Genomic DNA, 16152 nt, shown 5'->3' with positions numbered 1-16152 from the left:
TGTAAATTGTCCACACAGCTGATTCTACCATTGTACTAATACAATATGTTCTTTCCTTGTCCTCCCTCCCCTGCCCACATGTTTGTGTCCCCATCAGTTACATATTTTCTTGTCTCTTAGAATAGATTGTAAGCTCTCTGGGGGCATGGACTATCATTTCTTACATTGTACAGAGCCTGCTAGCACAATAGACCCATGGAGCCCTGATGTGATGGAGATCTCTATGTGCTACTGTAACCCATGCCTGGTTGGTGTGGTGCTCTGTCCCCCTTTAGAGGCACCTAGCCCAGCTAGAGATTGATGAGTCTGCTACAGCCTTGGCTAAGAGCCATGTGGCTTTTAGCTCATGCAGTAGAGGCTCGTACACCAAGCTTCAGAGGTCCCAGGTTTGATGCTGATGACTGGGGTCTGTCGGCATTACAGTACAAAGAATAAATAATGAGAATTATGCTGCCACCTTGCCATTTCTTAGAGTACAGGAGGATTAGAGGAAGGAGCCTTTAATTCCCCATCTTCTTCCACATCTTCTTCCTATGGCTACTGCACTAGCATAATACACTTACTGGTTCCTCACCTGCTCTTTTCACCTAGACACACATGATGGAGAAAAGGGACAAGCAACCGCATAAGAAAATAAAAATCACCATACTGGAGGAGTCTAGAGGTCCATCTAATCCAGTATCCAGTCTCTGACAATAGTCAGGAGCAAATCTCCAGAGGAAGGTGTAAGGATGCCACAGCAGGCAAATGTGGGATAATCTGCCCCCTCCCCCACATTAAATCTCATCCTAATATCTAAATTGAGATTAGTTTAAACCAAGAAGCATAAGGTTGATATCCTTTCTAAAATGTTGTGTTACTAATTATAACTGGATCTTCTTTATCCATAGAAGTGTACTATTCCTTTTTCAGTCTTGCTAAATTCTTGGTCTCAATGCTTTGTTTGGGAATGACTTCCAAAGTCTAATTGCACGTTTTTTGAAAAAGCAGTTCTTTTTATTGGCTTTGAATTTGCCGCCTTTCAGTTTCATTAAATATTGTCTTGTTGCTGTGTTATGGGATAGGGAGAATAAATGTTCCCAATGTAACTTCTCTACACAATTCATTCTTTTCTTTTTAACATATCTCCTCTTGTTTGTCTCCTTTCCATGATAAACAATCCCACTCTTTTTAGTCTGTTTTCCATAATGGGGCCTTTTCAAACAAACAAACCACTGTAAGTAAGGGGGAAAATAACTTCAGCTGAATGGCAGGCAGTCTAATTTTACATAATTGAACAAGACGCTTAAAATAATATCAAAGATATTTAAGGTAACAAACAATAAAAGTTTGCGTTTGTTTTGCACAAGTCCTAAAGTAATGAGAGAATGGTTCCAGTGTTGTTTGCAAGTTCACTTTCTCAGAATTTATTGCAGGGTTTTTTTTTACCTGTGAATAAGGAGTTTGTAAAACACATGGGACGAATTTCAAATGTTTGCATAAGTAGGTGCAACACCAATTGGTCAGGGCTGAATTGGTCTTATTAGGTGATTTGGCTCACTAAGTGGATTGATGTTTGGGTAAGGGAGACCAAAGAAGATGTCGCAAATGTAGCACTATTACAATTTATCAGCTGTAATACTTTAGTAATACCCTGATCTGAGGAAACTAGTAAATATTGGTATTTTGTAGATACAATGGGTAGATATTTATCATTAATAGGGTTTAGCTATACAGAAGCCTGCTGGAGGGAGGCCACAATAATACAAAATTGAAGCAGTGAGTATTTTTTTTTTCAAGTGAAAAGAAAACTTAAATTATAAGTTTACATGATATTGTAATGGGTTTTTGTATCTTACAAACTGGTTAAATATGATTGAAATTACAGTTGCTGAAATTGAGATAATGTAAATTAAATTGTTTAGTAAATTGGCTTTCTAATCTTTTAAGTAGAGAAAAGGATACTTTGTCATCAAAATCTCTTAATGTGCATGCACAGCCATGTGGACTTCATTAAATTCAGTATTAAGTTTAGTGAATACTACAGTGTTTTCACGTTTGAGTGGCAAGTCCTGGGTCCAGTAAAAAACACAAACAAACAAAAAACCTCCCCCCACCACACAACCACTTGTTTGGGTATGTATTTTGCATTTTTCAGTGCTAGCTTTTCTTAGTCCATAGGAACGTTACTTAAAAGATAAATGTGTTACACAGCTCCATTCTTGTAAGCTGTTTACTCATTCCATTATTTTTTTAATTCAAAAAGTGAATTATTAGATTTTCTTTGAAGGATAATTGATAAGAATAATTGATCCGGTGCTATAAGACTACTGTGAAGTGTTCCAAACCTATCATAGCAGCAAGATTAATCCAGTTTATTCACAATGATTAGGCTAAAGGAAACCTTTTAAAGGAAATTATTTCAATAGATAAAATAAAAAATGGTAATTTCTGCAGCTGTAACAGAGGACGCACTTGTGGCCATTTTTACGATAGTTAGGTTAAGCCCTTGCTTGAGCCCATGTCATTTAGTGAGGAGGATATGGAAAGGAGTATTGTATCAATAGAAGGTTATTATCTAAGTTGGTGTGTTGACCCAGGAGTCGTTTCCAGGATTGAGATTGGTGATCCATTTAAATGCTTATACATTTTGGTGATTTATGGATTGTAGCAAATGCAAGAGGACTAAACTCAGTAAGGGTTTTTTTTGGAGGGCAAACTCCCAGTGCCAAAAAAAAGGGGAAGGGTCGATGGGAAATCAGGACCCTGAGATTGACAGTCCCCAGGAACAATGGGGAGAAGCAAATGCTCCAGGTCAGCCTGATAGACAGGGCGGGCAGGCTAATCAGGGAGTCAGGAGGCCAGGGAGGTCCCGTCCTCCGTGTGAGCTGGAATTGCCTGGGTCAGACAGAGTGGGGCAGAGCTAAGGAGAGAGCAGGGGCCCAAGCTGAGCTGGGGAGCAGAACTGTGCCAGATCCAAAGGGGCCAGAGTTGCAGCCCAGGGAGAGCAGATCCTGTGCTGGGAGCAGAGCTGCAGCCACAGAGCCAGAGGGGCCAGAGAAGCAGCCCAAGGGGCTGGAGGCAGAGCCAGTAGCATCATCAGTGCTGAGGCAGAGTGGAGCTGGGGCTGGAGCCAGGTGTGGTGAGCAACTGGGGCCAGCCAAGGGGGGATCCTGGGCAAAAGGTCCAGCGCAGAAAGACACCCCCAGCCAAGGGCCCTTGCATGCCAGACTGGGAGGGGGATTTTAACCCGATGGGGGGCTGACGCTGGGAAGAAGGGTCCCACCACCCAAAGCCAAGAAGTGTGTGGCCACCACCAGAGCAAGTGTCCAACCCGCAGCATCCCTGCAGCACAGCCAGGGCCTGAGAAGAAGGCCTGGGACTTACAAGGGACAGACTGTTAATTGCCCTGACATTCCAGAAACACTGTTTGTGATGTTCCCTGCCACTGAGCAGGGTGGTCTGTTTTCCTTTAACCTTTCCCATTTTTCCTTACCATTAATTTAATCAGCAATTAACTTAAAAAAAGAATATTTGCTTTAAATTGTATGTAATGATGAGTGGGTCAGGGAAGTGTTCAGTGCACAGAGAGTACCGCAGAGTGGGGACACCCTAGCCCCTGTCCTAGGTGACCACAGCAAGGTTGGAGGTCGAGCCCCCCAGGAATCCTGGGCCCAGCCTTGTTGGGGTTACAAGGACTCTGCCAGACAGGAGAGTGGTAAGGCTGCCCTTGAGGTCAGGGAGGCCTCTGGGTAAAGGAAGTGGGAGCAAGGACTCAGATCCTTCTGCTAGCCCACTTCACCAGGGTAGTGCAGAAGCCAGGAAAGTTCCCCACAATAGCGGGACCATTCCCCCGCTTACACGAAGTCAGGAGAGCTCCTCAGGAAAGGAAGTTGGCCTCTTGCCATCAGTCTGTCCAGATTGCATCCTATATGCCAGCCAGCCACTCTGATCTCCCCAGCATCAGGTGCTTTGACACCAGCGGTCATGTGGGGTTTTTATGTCTGTGGATGAGGTCCATGTTAGGTCTCCACTGTCCCACTGACTTCAGTCTGACAGCCTATATGCTGAGTGGGTAAATATGGTAGACTGGGATCGTTCTGGGGAAGTGAAAAATGTTTTGGTATAGAACAAGAAATCTTTCACAACAAAGTTCTATGCCCCAACCTCAACAGGCAGGAGGTATCTTAAAAGGCTACTACTGGCTGACCCATCTAGTGCAGTGTTCCATAGAAATAAACTGATCCTTTATTGCTCCTGGAGGGTGGTTTTACTGTACTGGTACAGCTTTGCTGGTGTAGCTGCATCCACATTAGGAGCGCTAGCTGGTATACTGCTAAAGCACTACCACTGAGGTTTCCGTGTTCCACTTAGATTAATCCATGAATGTTTCTTATCTCCAAGCCCTGGTAGCTACCTTGCTGAGGCTAGGTTATGTAGTTTAGCTAATTAGAACTAAGCCTAGTTTTAAATACAAGAACAATAGGGGGAAAAATCTTCTGTAAACTTACTGTTAAACACATACTTTAAACCAATGCACTAATTATCAAAATGAACAACCTGATTTAGGGAGAGGATTGGGTTTCATGTATGCCCTAGTCTGCAGGAATGAAAGTGAAGGACTGGGGGGGAAAGATTTTATTGGGGTGCTTATAACAATGGCTATGGAAATGGGTGCTGGCAAGAAAGTGTATGCAATGAGATCTAAAGTCTATACCTTGTAGAGATGAGTAAAGTATGAACCCAGACCACGGGAGTGCAGAAATTCATCCAGGAGGCTCCCTGAAGAGTGGCTTGGGTACTGTGGAATGGTGATAGATGGAGTAATGGAACCATTCCAGTTACGATGTCAGTGCTGTCTAACTTCACTGCAGCACAACATCCTTCGGACAGCGGGGTTTACAATAAGATTCCATGAAATTTTTTTTAAGCAAGGAAATCCATGCACAAAAACTTAACAGGCGCTATAAGTTTCAGGAGAAAAACCACAACAAACACAATAGAAAGCATGGAATTTTGCATTTAAAGTGAAATGAATCATATGCATTCAATACAAGGAACAAGAATCTCTTAATGTCTTTTTAATGCATTGTATTGTCATATTTATAGTACATATGGTATATTTCACTCTTAACTGTGAAATTCCCTTCCTTTGTAGTTTTTCTGTCACAAACATAATATTTTGTAAATATAGCCTTTATGTATGAATGTTCCTGGTTTTTTATTCATTTTTATCTTAAGACGGTTTTCTCCAAAGTATGTGATGAAGCTGTTTATATTAAGGATGTTGTGATTTATTTATTTTCAATGACTTCTATAGGGAAATTACCATTCATTAAGAGTCTATCCTGAGGCTGGATGGAGGCATTAAAGAAGTCAGATCAGTTCCTTCTCAGTAGATACGTATGAGCTTTCGATGGTGTGCAAATTTTACCCTGAAGTTTCGTGTCTTTGTAACATCTTTGTAATCCACTCTAATAATGTGTCATGTATTTGTTGAATTAAATACCTTGAAATATTTTGCATTGTAATATAAATACAACTTATAGTAACGGTGATTTTAGAGGATAGGGTGTTGATGCATCTTCCTTTCCCTATTAGATTTTCATAAATTTACTTTTCAAATGTTGATATATTCTTTTTTACTGCATAAGCATGTTTACCTTTGTTTAATTTGATTGATAGAAAATAATTTTGAGTTAATCTATAGTCAACATGCTTTATAAAGCATAGGGACAAGCTCCAAAGCAGATTTTATTAATGTACTACTTTTAAACGTTTTACTCCTGGGGGAATTCTGCACCACTGCACATACACAGAATTTTGTCCCCCGCAGATTTCTTTGCTTCCCCACAGAAAAATGACTTTCTGACAGGGAAGCAAAGGGAAGCCACAAGAGCGTTCATGTGACCCTCCCCAGCAGTATGTTTCTGGTGTCCAGGGCAGCCGTCAGAGAGGTAAATCAATGTGGAGCAGGGGGCGGGACTGGGGAAGACCCAGCTGGTGGCTCCTACCCTGCGGCATGCTCAGCTGCTAGTCCCCGGCTGGGCTGGGGAGGATGGGACTTCCTCTTCCCCTACAACATATCTGGGGCTGGGTTAGACTCACCCCCAGATTTCTCCCTCAGCTGCAGGAAGCTCTGCAAACTCCCCATGCCACTTCCTGCACCCATTGCTCCTCAGCTGCAGGGGGAGGCATCCCTGTACAGGGATCTGTTCCCCCATCCTCCCAGCCCCTATGCATCCAGATCCCCTCATACCCTCATTCCTGCCAAGCCTCACCCCCACACTGAGAACCTCCCGACAATGACCCCCACTCCTCCTGTACCCAGACCACCTGCACAAGCCACCTGCACCCTCACCCCACAGAGTTGCAACCAGCTGCACCTGGATCCCTTCCACACTAAGATCCCCACACCCAGACCCCCGCTGAGCTCTTCCCCCCCCCCACACCCAGACCCCCCCGCTGAACCCCAACCACCTTCACCCTCCTGCAGAGTCCCATTACTGTTGCACCCAGAACCCTCCCGCAACAAGCCCCTGTGCATCCAGATCCCCCCCATACCCCTGACTGAGCTGCCTGCACCCAGTTTGCCACACACAGAAACCTCTCAACCCACACGTGGCTCCCCTGCACACCTGGATCCTGTCTTGCTGAGCCTGCCTGCCCACACCTATTGCACCTGGCATGGAGGGGCAGCCCCCGGGGTGTTTCTGAGGCAGGCCCGGTCCTTGCACTGTGTCAGGGTAGAGTGTAGCCTCACTGCTGAGTCCGTGTCCCGGGGGGGAGTGGCACAGTGATCTCCCATCTCTTTGCAGCCAGTGTGGCCTGTGCTCCCCAATGCCATGCTGGAGCCTCCACATTTATTTGACAAATACAATTTGCAGAATTTTAAAATATTGTGTGCAGATTTTTTTTTTGGCACAGAATTTTTAATTTTTTGGCTCAGAATGCCCTCAGGAGTGTAAAATGCACTCTGTTGCTGAAAACTTATGTTGTATCATATGACTGAAAAACAGTGTTTTTGCAGTTATCACAACTCCTTGCTGTCTCACCCAACACGAATGTGACAAAATCTTGCTGAATGATGGCACCATGAATTGCACTATTGCTCCAGTCTCAAGCAGATCAATGAGTGAAGGTCACAGCAGAGCATTCCAACAGTCTGCTAGAGAATCCAGGATTTACAAACTGTTCTGGAAGTTTACAGATAGAAAAATATAGTTTGTTGCAGAAGCCAAGGAAAGTGCTACATGAATGGTTGACCTGCTCTTTTATTTAATCGGAAATCATGGACTCAAATCATATGCCCCAGATGTTGTGAACAGTGGAGGAGTGTCATCTTTGTCTAGCCAAAGGTTTACCTTCAATCTGCTGCGTGGGAGAGCCCTGGGCCCTATGGAAGACATCAAAGCTAGATTAAAGGGAGGGATGTTTGCTTTTCCCTGTGCAATTGTTCTTTTCTCCTCCAGACTGTATAATAAAATTTCCAAGGTGCTTCATAAACTCAAAGTACTATAAAACATTTATGCAAGCATTAATCTTCACAGTATGCTTCTGAGGTACCTAAGTAGTAGTAGTATCCCCTTTTGCAGCTAGAGCAACTAAAAGCAAGAGGCTAATGGCTTGATTTACAGACCTTCTGAGTACCTGAAAATTTTGTTGAAGTCAGTGGGAGGTGCAGATACATACCATCTTTTGAAAATCACACCCCGTGTGTCTTGCACAAAGTATGACAGAGCGTAAGTCTCAAAACCAGGATTAGAATTCAGATCTCCTGACTTCCAGGTCTTTGCTTAGTCCAGTATGTCAGTGACCTTAGGCAAGTCACTTACCTTCTCATTGTCTCCAAGTGACTTGGTGTCATAGATCTGGTCAGGCACCCTGCTGGCAGTGGCTCACCAGACTGCTGGGAGGGGACCGAGCCACTGGATCCCATGTGTTTTAGGCCTCTGGAGTCTGAACTCGGCCCAGGACTGTCCATATTTTGTGGACCCAAGGCACATTTTCTGTCTATCATCTCCTTCTCGGAGCTATAACCTTGTGGCCAAGCTGCCTAGCCCCTGGGCTGAGTGCTGGTCCCTCAGAATTCCCTTGTAGTTTAAATATACCCTCTCCTAGAACTCCACCCAAACCTTTTGGTTTACCTCTTCAAGGAGCCATATGGTAGGCCATATTGCTCTTTACTTAATCAAGCAAGACGTACACAGATCTATACAAAAGTAATAACCCCAAGGCACGTTTCCTCACCATTGCAGAGTGTTCTTTGGGCTGGGGTCTGGGTCGTCTTTGAGATGGAGGATCCTTCCCCTGCAGCTGCATTACTTCCCTTCCGACACATGGAGCCGTTCTCCCTAGGTCTAACCTTAGCCAGTCCATCCACTTCCCCACTCCTGCTCAAACTTCCTTTGTGTTCCTCTGTGAGTCCTTTTATAAACTTTTGCTTTGCTCGCCTGTCTTTGTCCTGTTCTGATAACTTTCCACTGCTCTCCATTCTCCCCCTCCCTTCATGCAGCAAGAGAAAGTATCTTCTCCGAACTCAAGCAGCCCCACTGTCTGAGGGTACTTTACCTTGAATAGATGGTTATTGAGTTCTAAGTATTCACTTCCTGCCCCCTGCCTTGTCCCTGGCTTGGCAGAGACGTGATGTAACCCTTCCTGCTCATGGTGGATACACACTGACAAAAGGGCTTCATGATACATCTGCTTTCATAATAACTTCATAATATCAAACAGGATTCATGAGTTCACTCCAAATTATCCTACGTGGCTAGGTATTTAAACTTGAGACTTGGAGTCAGGAAATCTGGAGTTCTGATCCTGGTTTTGAGACTGACTTGCTGAGTGATTTTAGACAAGTCACTTAACATCTCTGATCACCAGTTTTGTAGCTGCAAAATGTGGGCAGTGATACTGCTACTCCTTTTGACCCAAACAGTTATCCAGTATTTGGAGTCTGTTGGGTTATTTTAATTGGGAGGAGAAATTGATAATAGTCATGTATTTCTTTGAGATAATCTTGTTTATTTATAAGAACGTACCAAGTCCTGTTTCCCTGAACACAGTAGGAATCGAACACAAGATGGATTCCTTGCTCAGTATTCCAAGCCTCTTTTTCCAAACCACACTCTACCCAAAAAGTGCGCACTTTCTCTCTCAAATTTCTCTGTGTCATGTTACAAATGTTTTGCTGGCTGTTGGTGGCTTTCTGTCTACTTCTGTGGTGTTTCTGCTACTTCTGTCTCTCACACAGTTTCATCAAACAATACCCAGCAAACCCCCTACACCCAAATAGCTCAGTTTCTGACCCACCTTGCATGTGGTTTTGGTCATGGCTCTTGCTCGTCTATCTTACTCGAAAAGGAGCTTAACTGCTCCTCACATTTATCATGAAGAAGGGGTAGCTATTGCACCCCCCAGCTTCAGTGAAATTTCACCCAACATAACAAACATTGTGAGGCATTACTAATAACGTTTGCGGTACAGACTCCAAATAGTCTGTAGTACTTTGCAAACGTTATTAGTAATGCCTGATTCATTTACCAGCCTATGATGCTTCTAGAAACAACTGACATGCATTGAGAATTTGCAAGCCAATATTTGATCAAAAAGGTGCTATTTGATTTTTCAAATGCTTCAGAAAATGTCATCTCAAAATGTCATAATAAAACAAAACATTGGGGTTATGAAATTGTATGGAATAACATGGTAAAATATTTTGCACCATTTCCCCCCCCCCATTTCTTATTATTATTATTCCTAGGGGCTCTGTTGAGTTAGGTGCTGTGCAAAGAGAGGAGAAAGGGATAGTTCCTTCCCCAAAGAGTATAGGGTCTAAGTAGACAAGACAGGCAAAGGAGGGGATAGCGTGAAGAGTATGATGATCTACCAATTTTTTTCATTAGTTGTACTTAGCTGTATTGGAAGTAAACAGTGATGTGAAACCTTTGATAAGATTGATTCATGGTATGTCACTAGTCCATCTGTGTCTGAATCTATTTTGTAAGGCCTGCATGCTAGTGTGGTGGAAGATCTATTGTTGTGATTCAGAATACAAAAGAGAGAAAGTGGAGCATAAGCTACATGAGCCCTTCTTAGTTTCTTAAATAATCATTTTACTACTTTGTTTTCACTGATGATGCTGTAAGAAATAAATTACATAGAGACGGTCCCCAGGTTACGCAAGACCCGATTTATGCAAATTCGCATTTACGGAGAAAGTTCCGTCAGCTAGCAATAGGAGGGTTTTTTTTTTTCTTTTTGGTTTTGCATAATGTTCGGGTATACGTTTCTGACTTATGCAAAATTCGAGTTACGCAAGGCTTTCCGGAATGGAACGATTGCGTAAGTCGGGGAACATCTGTAGTTTTAATTGCAAAGTATTTCAACAAGAAAACAACAGAATGCACTTGCACCAATTTGTGTTAGTAAAGTTCACTGCATCAGGGAATTTCTGACCATATGTTTTGTTCTGAAATTAGATTCTAATTTTTCTTTTGAACAATGTGTTGAGGAAATTAAACTAGTAAGTCATCTATGCCCATGCAAGCTCCTAGTTTTATGCACTAGGAAACGCATCTGATATATATCGATAGCTATAAAAGAAGTGATTAAACAGATAACCCGTTTAATGAAAAATGTAATCCTTAGGTATAGGAAAAAAATCTTTTAACCCAAGTTTTGATCATGGCTCTTTTAGTCCCAGATAATCTATAGGTTACAAGACAGTAAGGGTCATTATGACATTTGGAAGGTTAAATAATTAAATTAATCTTTAAAATATATTATAGAAGTTGCTCAAATCACTAAGCATCAACACCTCCCTAACACATCCTGCTTGGCCTTCTCTGTTTCTTTTTTCACTCTTCTTTGTTGACATGTACAGTCCAAATTTTTATTTTGCACATGGTATGAAATAATTATGGCTGTCAAGCTATTGAAAAAATTAATCACAATTAATCGCATTGTTAAACAATAATAGAATACCATTTATTTAAATATTTTGGATGTTTTTTACATTTTACATTTTCAAATATATTAATTTCAATTACAACACAGAATACAAAGTGTACAGTGCTCACTTTTTATTTATTTTTGATTTACAAATATTTGCACTGTAAAAAACAAAAGAAATAGTATATTTCAATTAATCTAATACAAGTACTGTAGTGCAATCTCTTTATAATGAAAGTTGAACTTACACATGTAGACTTATGTACAAAAAATAACTGAATTCAAAAACAAAAAATGTAAAACTTTAGAGCCTACAAGTCCACTTAGTCCTACTTCTTGTTCAGCCAAATGCTAACACAGGTTTGTTTACATTTACGGGAGATACTGCTGACTGCTTCTTATTTATAGTGTCACCTGAAAGTGAGAACAGGGATTTGCATGGCACTGTTGTAGCTGGCGATGCAAGATATTTATGTGCCAGATGCGCTAAAGATTCATATGTCCCTTCATGCTTCAACCACCATTCAGAAGACATGCATCCATGCTGAGGACGGGTTCTGCTCGATGATGATCCAAAGCAGAGCAGACCGACACACGCTCATTTTCATCATCTGAGTCAGATGCCACCAGCAGAAGGTTGATTTTCTTTTTTTGTGGTTCGGGTTCTGTAGTTTCTGCATTGGAGTGTTGCTCTTTTAAGACATCTGAAAGCATCCTTCACACGTCATCCCTCTCAGATTTTGAAATTCAGATTCTTAAACCTTGGGTCGAGTGCTGTATCTAGACTTAGAAATCTCATATTGATACCTTCTTTGCGTTTTGTCAAATCTGCCGTGAAAGCGTTCTTAAAATGAACATGTGCTGGGTCATCATCCAAGAATACTATAACATGAAATATATGGCAGAATGCAGGTAAAACAGAACAGGAGACATATAATTCTCCCCCAACGAGTTCAAGTCACAAATTTAATTAATGCATTATTTTTTTAATGACCATCACCAACATGACCTCTGGAATGGTGGCCGAAGCATGAAGGGGCATACAAAGGTGTTGGGCGTATCTGGCCCATAAATACCTTGCAACGCTGGCTACGAAAGTGCCATGCAAACGCGTGTTCTCACTTTCAGGTGACACTGTAAATAAGAAGCAGTCAGCAGTATCTCCCGTAAATGTAAACAAACTTGTTTGTCTTAGTATTTGGCTGAACAAGAAGTAGGACTGAGTAGACTTGTAGGCTCAAAAGTTTTACATTGTTTTGTTTGAGTGAAGTTATGTAACAAACAAAAATCTACATTTGGAAGTTACATTTTCACGATAGAGATTGCACTACAGTACTTGTATGATGCGAATTGAAAAATACTGTTTTCTTTTGTTATTTTTTTCAGCGCAAATATTTGTAGTAAAAATAATATAAAGTGAGCAGAGTACACTTTGTATTCTGTGTTGTAATACAAATCAATATATTTGAAAATGTAGAAAAACATCCAAAAATATTTAATAAATTTCATTTGGTATTCTGTTGTTTAACAGTGCGATTAATCATGATTTTTAAATCACAATTGATTTTTTTTGAGTTAATTGCGTGAGTTAACTGCGATTAATCGACAGCCCAAGAAATAATGTTTTTAAGTTGTTGGCTAGATGCACTGTCCTCGTGCATGTGGAGGAAGGTGGAATCTATAACAACAGCAGGCATGTCTACACTTTGAGTTGGGGATGTGATTCAAGGAGACATATCCGCACTAGTTCTGATTGATCTAGCATACTAAATTAGAGTGTAGCTGGAGCAGCATGAGTGGCAGGAGGGGCCAGTCGCCTGGAGTACCTTCCAGACATCTCAGATGGGTACATACTTGAGGCGGCTAACCTTTCCTGCCACTTGCGCTGCTGCAGTTTCACTCTGTTGTTAGTGTACTAACTTGAGCTGGGAATTACAACCCCAGCTTGAAGTGTAGACATACCCTGTATGTTGTTGTCATCTTTCATTTGTATTCTGATAGTGCCCACAATGTGCTAGGTGCTGTCCAAACACACTGAAAGACAGTTTGTCCTTTAAAAAGCTTCCAGTCTAAGTAGGCAAACTATGTTCAAAAGGTGGAGGAGAGGGGTACAATCAAAATGTATGCATCTTCTTTTTTTCTTAGATATCAGCTATGTCTGAATGCCTCTTTTCCTGTCTGTTACAGTTATTAGTGGGACAATTTCTTGCAGACATGGTGGTAGAAATAAGTCTTAAAGAGAGTTTCTAAAGAGCTGAACACAAGTAGCCATTCAGATTAATTCCATACATAAGAAGTGGCTTAGAGGAATGTATGAATACAGTTTATTTAAATTTTAAAAACTTATACAACACTAATAAAACTTCATTAATTATTTACTAATATTTGTTTTTGCAGTTACCTTATATTGGCCTCATATCTTCTAATGTGTTGTACTTTTAAACAGAGAATCTTGCAGTATGTCACCTAAGTTTATGCAACATTAACTCCAATGTTCTATCTTCTGGTACTCCCAACCATCCTGTGTTAGCATTGATCATCTTATTCCCTTCAGTATTGTTACTTGCCCACCTCATGGTTTTCTCTGATCCTTGGACTTCTTATTGTTATCTGGGAAGATACTGGAACAAATTATTAAACAATCACTTTGTAAATACCTAGAGCATAACAGGTTTATGAGGAATAACCAGCATGGATCTGTGAAGAACAAATCATGCCAAACCAACCTAATTTCCTGTTTTACAGGTTATTGATCTAGTGGATGGGGGGAAGCAGTAGACATGATGTATCTTGATTTTAGACACATCCCACATGACGTTCTCATAAGCAACACAGGGAAATTCGGTCTAGATTAAATTACTGTAAAGTGGATGAACAACGGGTTGAAAGACTGTACTCAGTGTAATTATCAATGATTCATTGTCAAATGGGAGGGCGTCTCTAGTGGGATCATGCAGGAGTCTGTCTTGGGTCGTAACTATTCAATATTTTCATTAGTGACTTGGATAGTAGAGTGAAGAGTGTGCTTATAAAATTGGTAGGTGACACCAAGCCAAGAGGTGTTGGAAGCACTTTTGGAAGACAGGATTAAAATTCAAAATGACCTTGACAAATAGGAGAATTGGCCTGAATTCAATAATGATAACTGCAAGTACTGTACTTAAGAAGGAGAAATCAAATGCACAGCTACAAAATGGGGAATAATTGGCTAGGAGGTAATACTAATGAAAAGGATCTGTGGGTTGTAGTGGAGTACAAATTGAGGATGAGTCGACAGTGTGATGCAATTTCAAAAAAAGGCTAATATCATTCTGTGGTATATTAACAGGAGTGTTGTATGTAAGGCACAGGAGGTTATTGTCCTGCTCTACTTGGTGTTGGTGAGGTCTCAGCTAGAGTACTATTTTCAATTCTGGGTGCCCCACTTTAGGAAAGATGTGGAGAAATTGGAGTGAATCCAGAGGAGATAAAAGGTTTAGAAAAACTTGACCTATGAGGAAAGGTTAAAAAAACAGCTCATGTTTGGTTTTGAGAAAAGAAGACTGAGGAGGGATCTGATTAGTCTTCAGATATGTTAAGGGCTATTGTAAACGGAACAATGATCAGTTATTTCCCTTGTCCATTGAAGGTAGGACAAGAAATAATGGGTGTAATCTGTAGCAAGGGAGATTTAGGTTAGATATTAGAAAAACTTTCTCACTATAAGGATAGTTAAGCACAGGAATAGGTTTCTAAGCGTGGTTGTTGGATCCCCATCACTGGAGGTTTTTAAGAGCAGGTTGGACAAACATCCATCAGGCATGGTCTAGGTTTACTCAGGGGGCTGGACTCTGACTTCTTGAAGTCCCTTCCAAACCTACATTTCTATGATTCGGTGAAGCACCTGCTCCACTCAATCTCAACTCTTATAACACTGTTGTTCCACTTCCATCCTACTATTGAGTCTATACTGTTGCAAAATTTGCTGAGGGCTGCATTTTCCTCCAATGGTGTTTCAAAAAATAATGGACTTAAAAAAAAAAGTCTCACTTAAATATATTTATCTTCAGGAGGAATTGATCATTTTAGACTCCCCCCCGCCAACATGAACCATAGATGTTGGGAGACTGTATATTTTCATAAATATTTACAGTTCATTTTAGATTTCCCTTATGGCCATAGAGGAAAGAGGAAGTCTTGTAGATAACAGTTTTAAATTAACTTTTTGCACATTCAGAAGAATGTAATTTGTCTATAGTAATTCTATGTAGAGTTTCATATAAGGTTGTTGGGTTCTTTTATTAATTGAAGCCATTAACTTGTAAAAAATACATTTCTTTATGATAAACATGTAACAATTTTTGCATGTGTAATTTACATTATAAAGCCATTTTTCATAGTAGCACAATACTAGTCTGTAATTTCTATACACTAGGGTATTCAATTTTTATGCCCATACCTAACTGTGTTTTTTTTGTTTTTTGTTTTAAAAGGTTTTTCTCAAGAGTGACCGAGTTGCCAGAATGGTTCACAGTGGAGGATGCTCTGCAAATGACTTTAGAGATGTTTTTAAGAAAAATATAGAAAAAAGGGTCCGAAGTTTGCCAGAGATTGATGGATTAAGCAAAGAGACAGTGTTAAGCTCTTGGATAGCCAAATATGATGCCATATGCAAGGGAGAAGAAGACTTGTTCAAACAGCCCAATAGGATGGCATTAAGTGCTGTATCAGAACTTATTCTGAGCAAAGAACAGCTGTATGAAATGTTTCAACAGATTCTAGGGATCAAAAAATTGGAACACCAGTTGATGTATAATGCCTGCCAAGTAAGTAATTGGTCTTGCTCAGTTCTGTGGCATTCAAAGCCTTTGCACCCAAAATGCCAAATCTTGTCTCCACACCCTCCATCAGTGCAGCAGACCCTAATCACAGCAGAATCATGTGGTTCCATTGTATGGCATCCCATGTCTACAGAGAGGCCTCACAAGGAGACTACACCCTGCGCATGGTGGCTTTAGAGTGGCTTCTTTATTAAAAAGAAAAATCATTAATGATCCAAAAACCTATTGATACATTTTAAAATCTTGCTGCTGCAGTGATTTGGGTGATGGTAGAACATGGTATGGTTGATATATTTTTAATAATGGCCTCTCCATGGCAGCATGGGAAATGCGGGCAAGGGGGAGGAATTTGAGGCTAGGTGGGCAAGGAGCATAGTGAATGGGAATGTAACTATGCTGA

The 16152-nt window shown here is 41.0% G+C and overlaps 1 protein-coding gene across 16 annotated transcripts in view; it reads left to right on the top strand.

The window, feature by feature from the left end:
* CADPS2 (calcium dependent secretion activator 2) overlaps positions 1-16152 on the top strand; it is a 555767-nt gene that overhangs the window by 159007 nt on the left and 380608 nt on the right. For all 16 annotated transcript variants that reach the window (XM_074942329.1, XM_074942327.1, XM_074942330.1 and 13 more), the window contains exon 3: positions 15405-15737. In XM_074942329.1, coding sequence (XP_074798430.1) covers positions 15405-15737 — 333 coding nt within the window. The remainder of the gene's footprint in view (positions 1-15404; positions 15738-16152) is intronic.

Source organism: Natator depressus, chromosome 1 (genome assembly GCF_965152275.1).
Source record: "Natator depressus isolate rNatDep1 chromosome 1, rNatDep2.hap1, whole genome shotgun sequence".
Taxonomy (NCBI): domain Eukaryota; kingdom Metazoa; phylum Chordata; order Testudines; family Cheloniidae; genus Natator; species Natator depressus.
The sequence above is the reverse complement of the archived record's forward strand: the minus strand, read 5'-3'. Positions and strand labels throughout refer to the sequence as shown.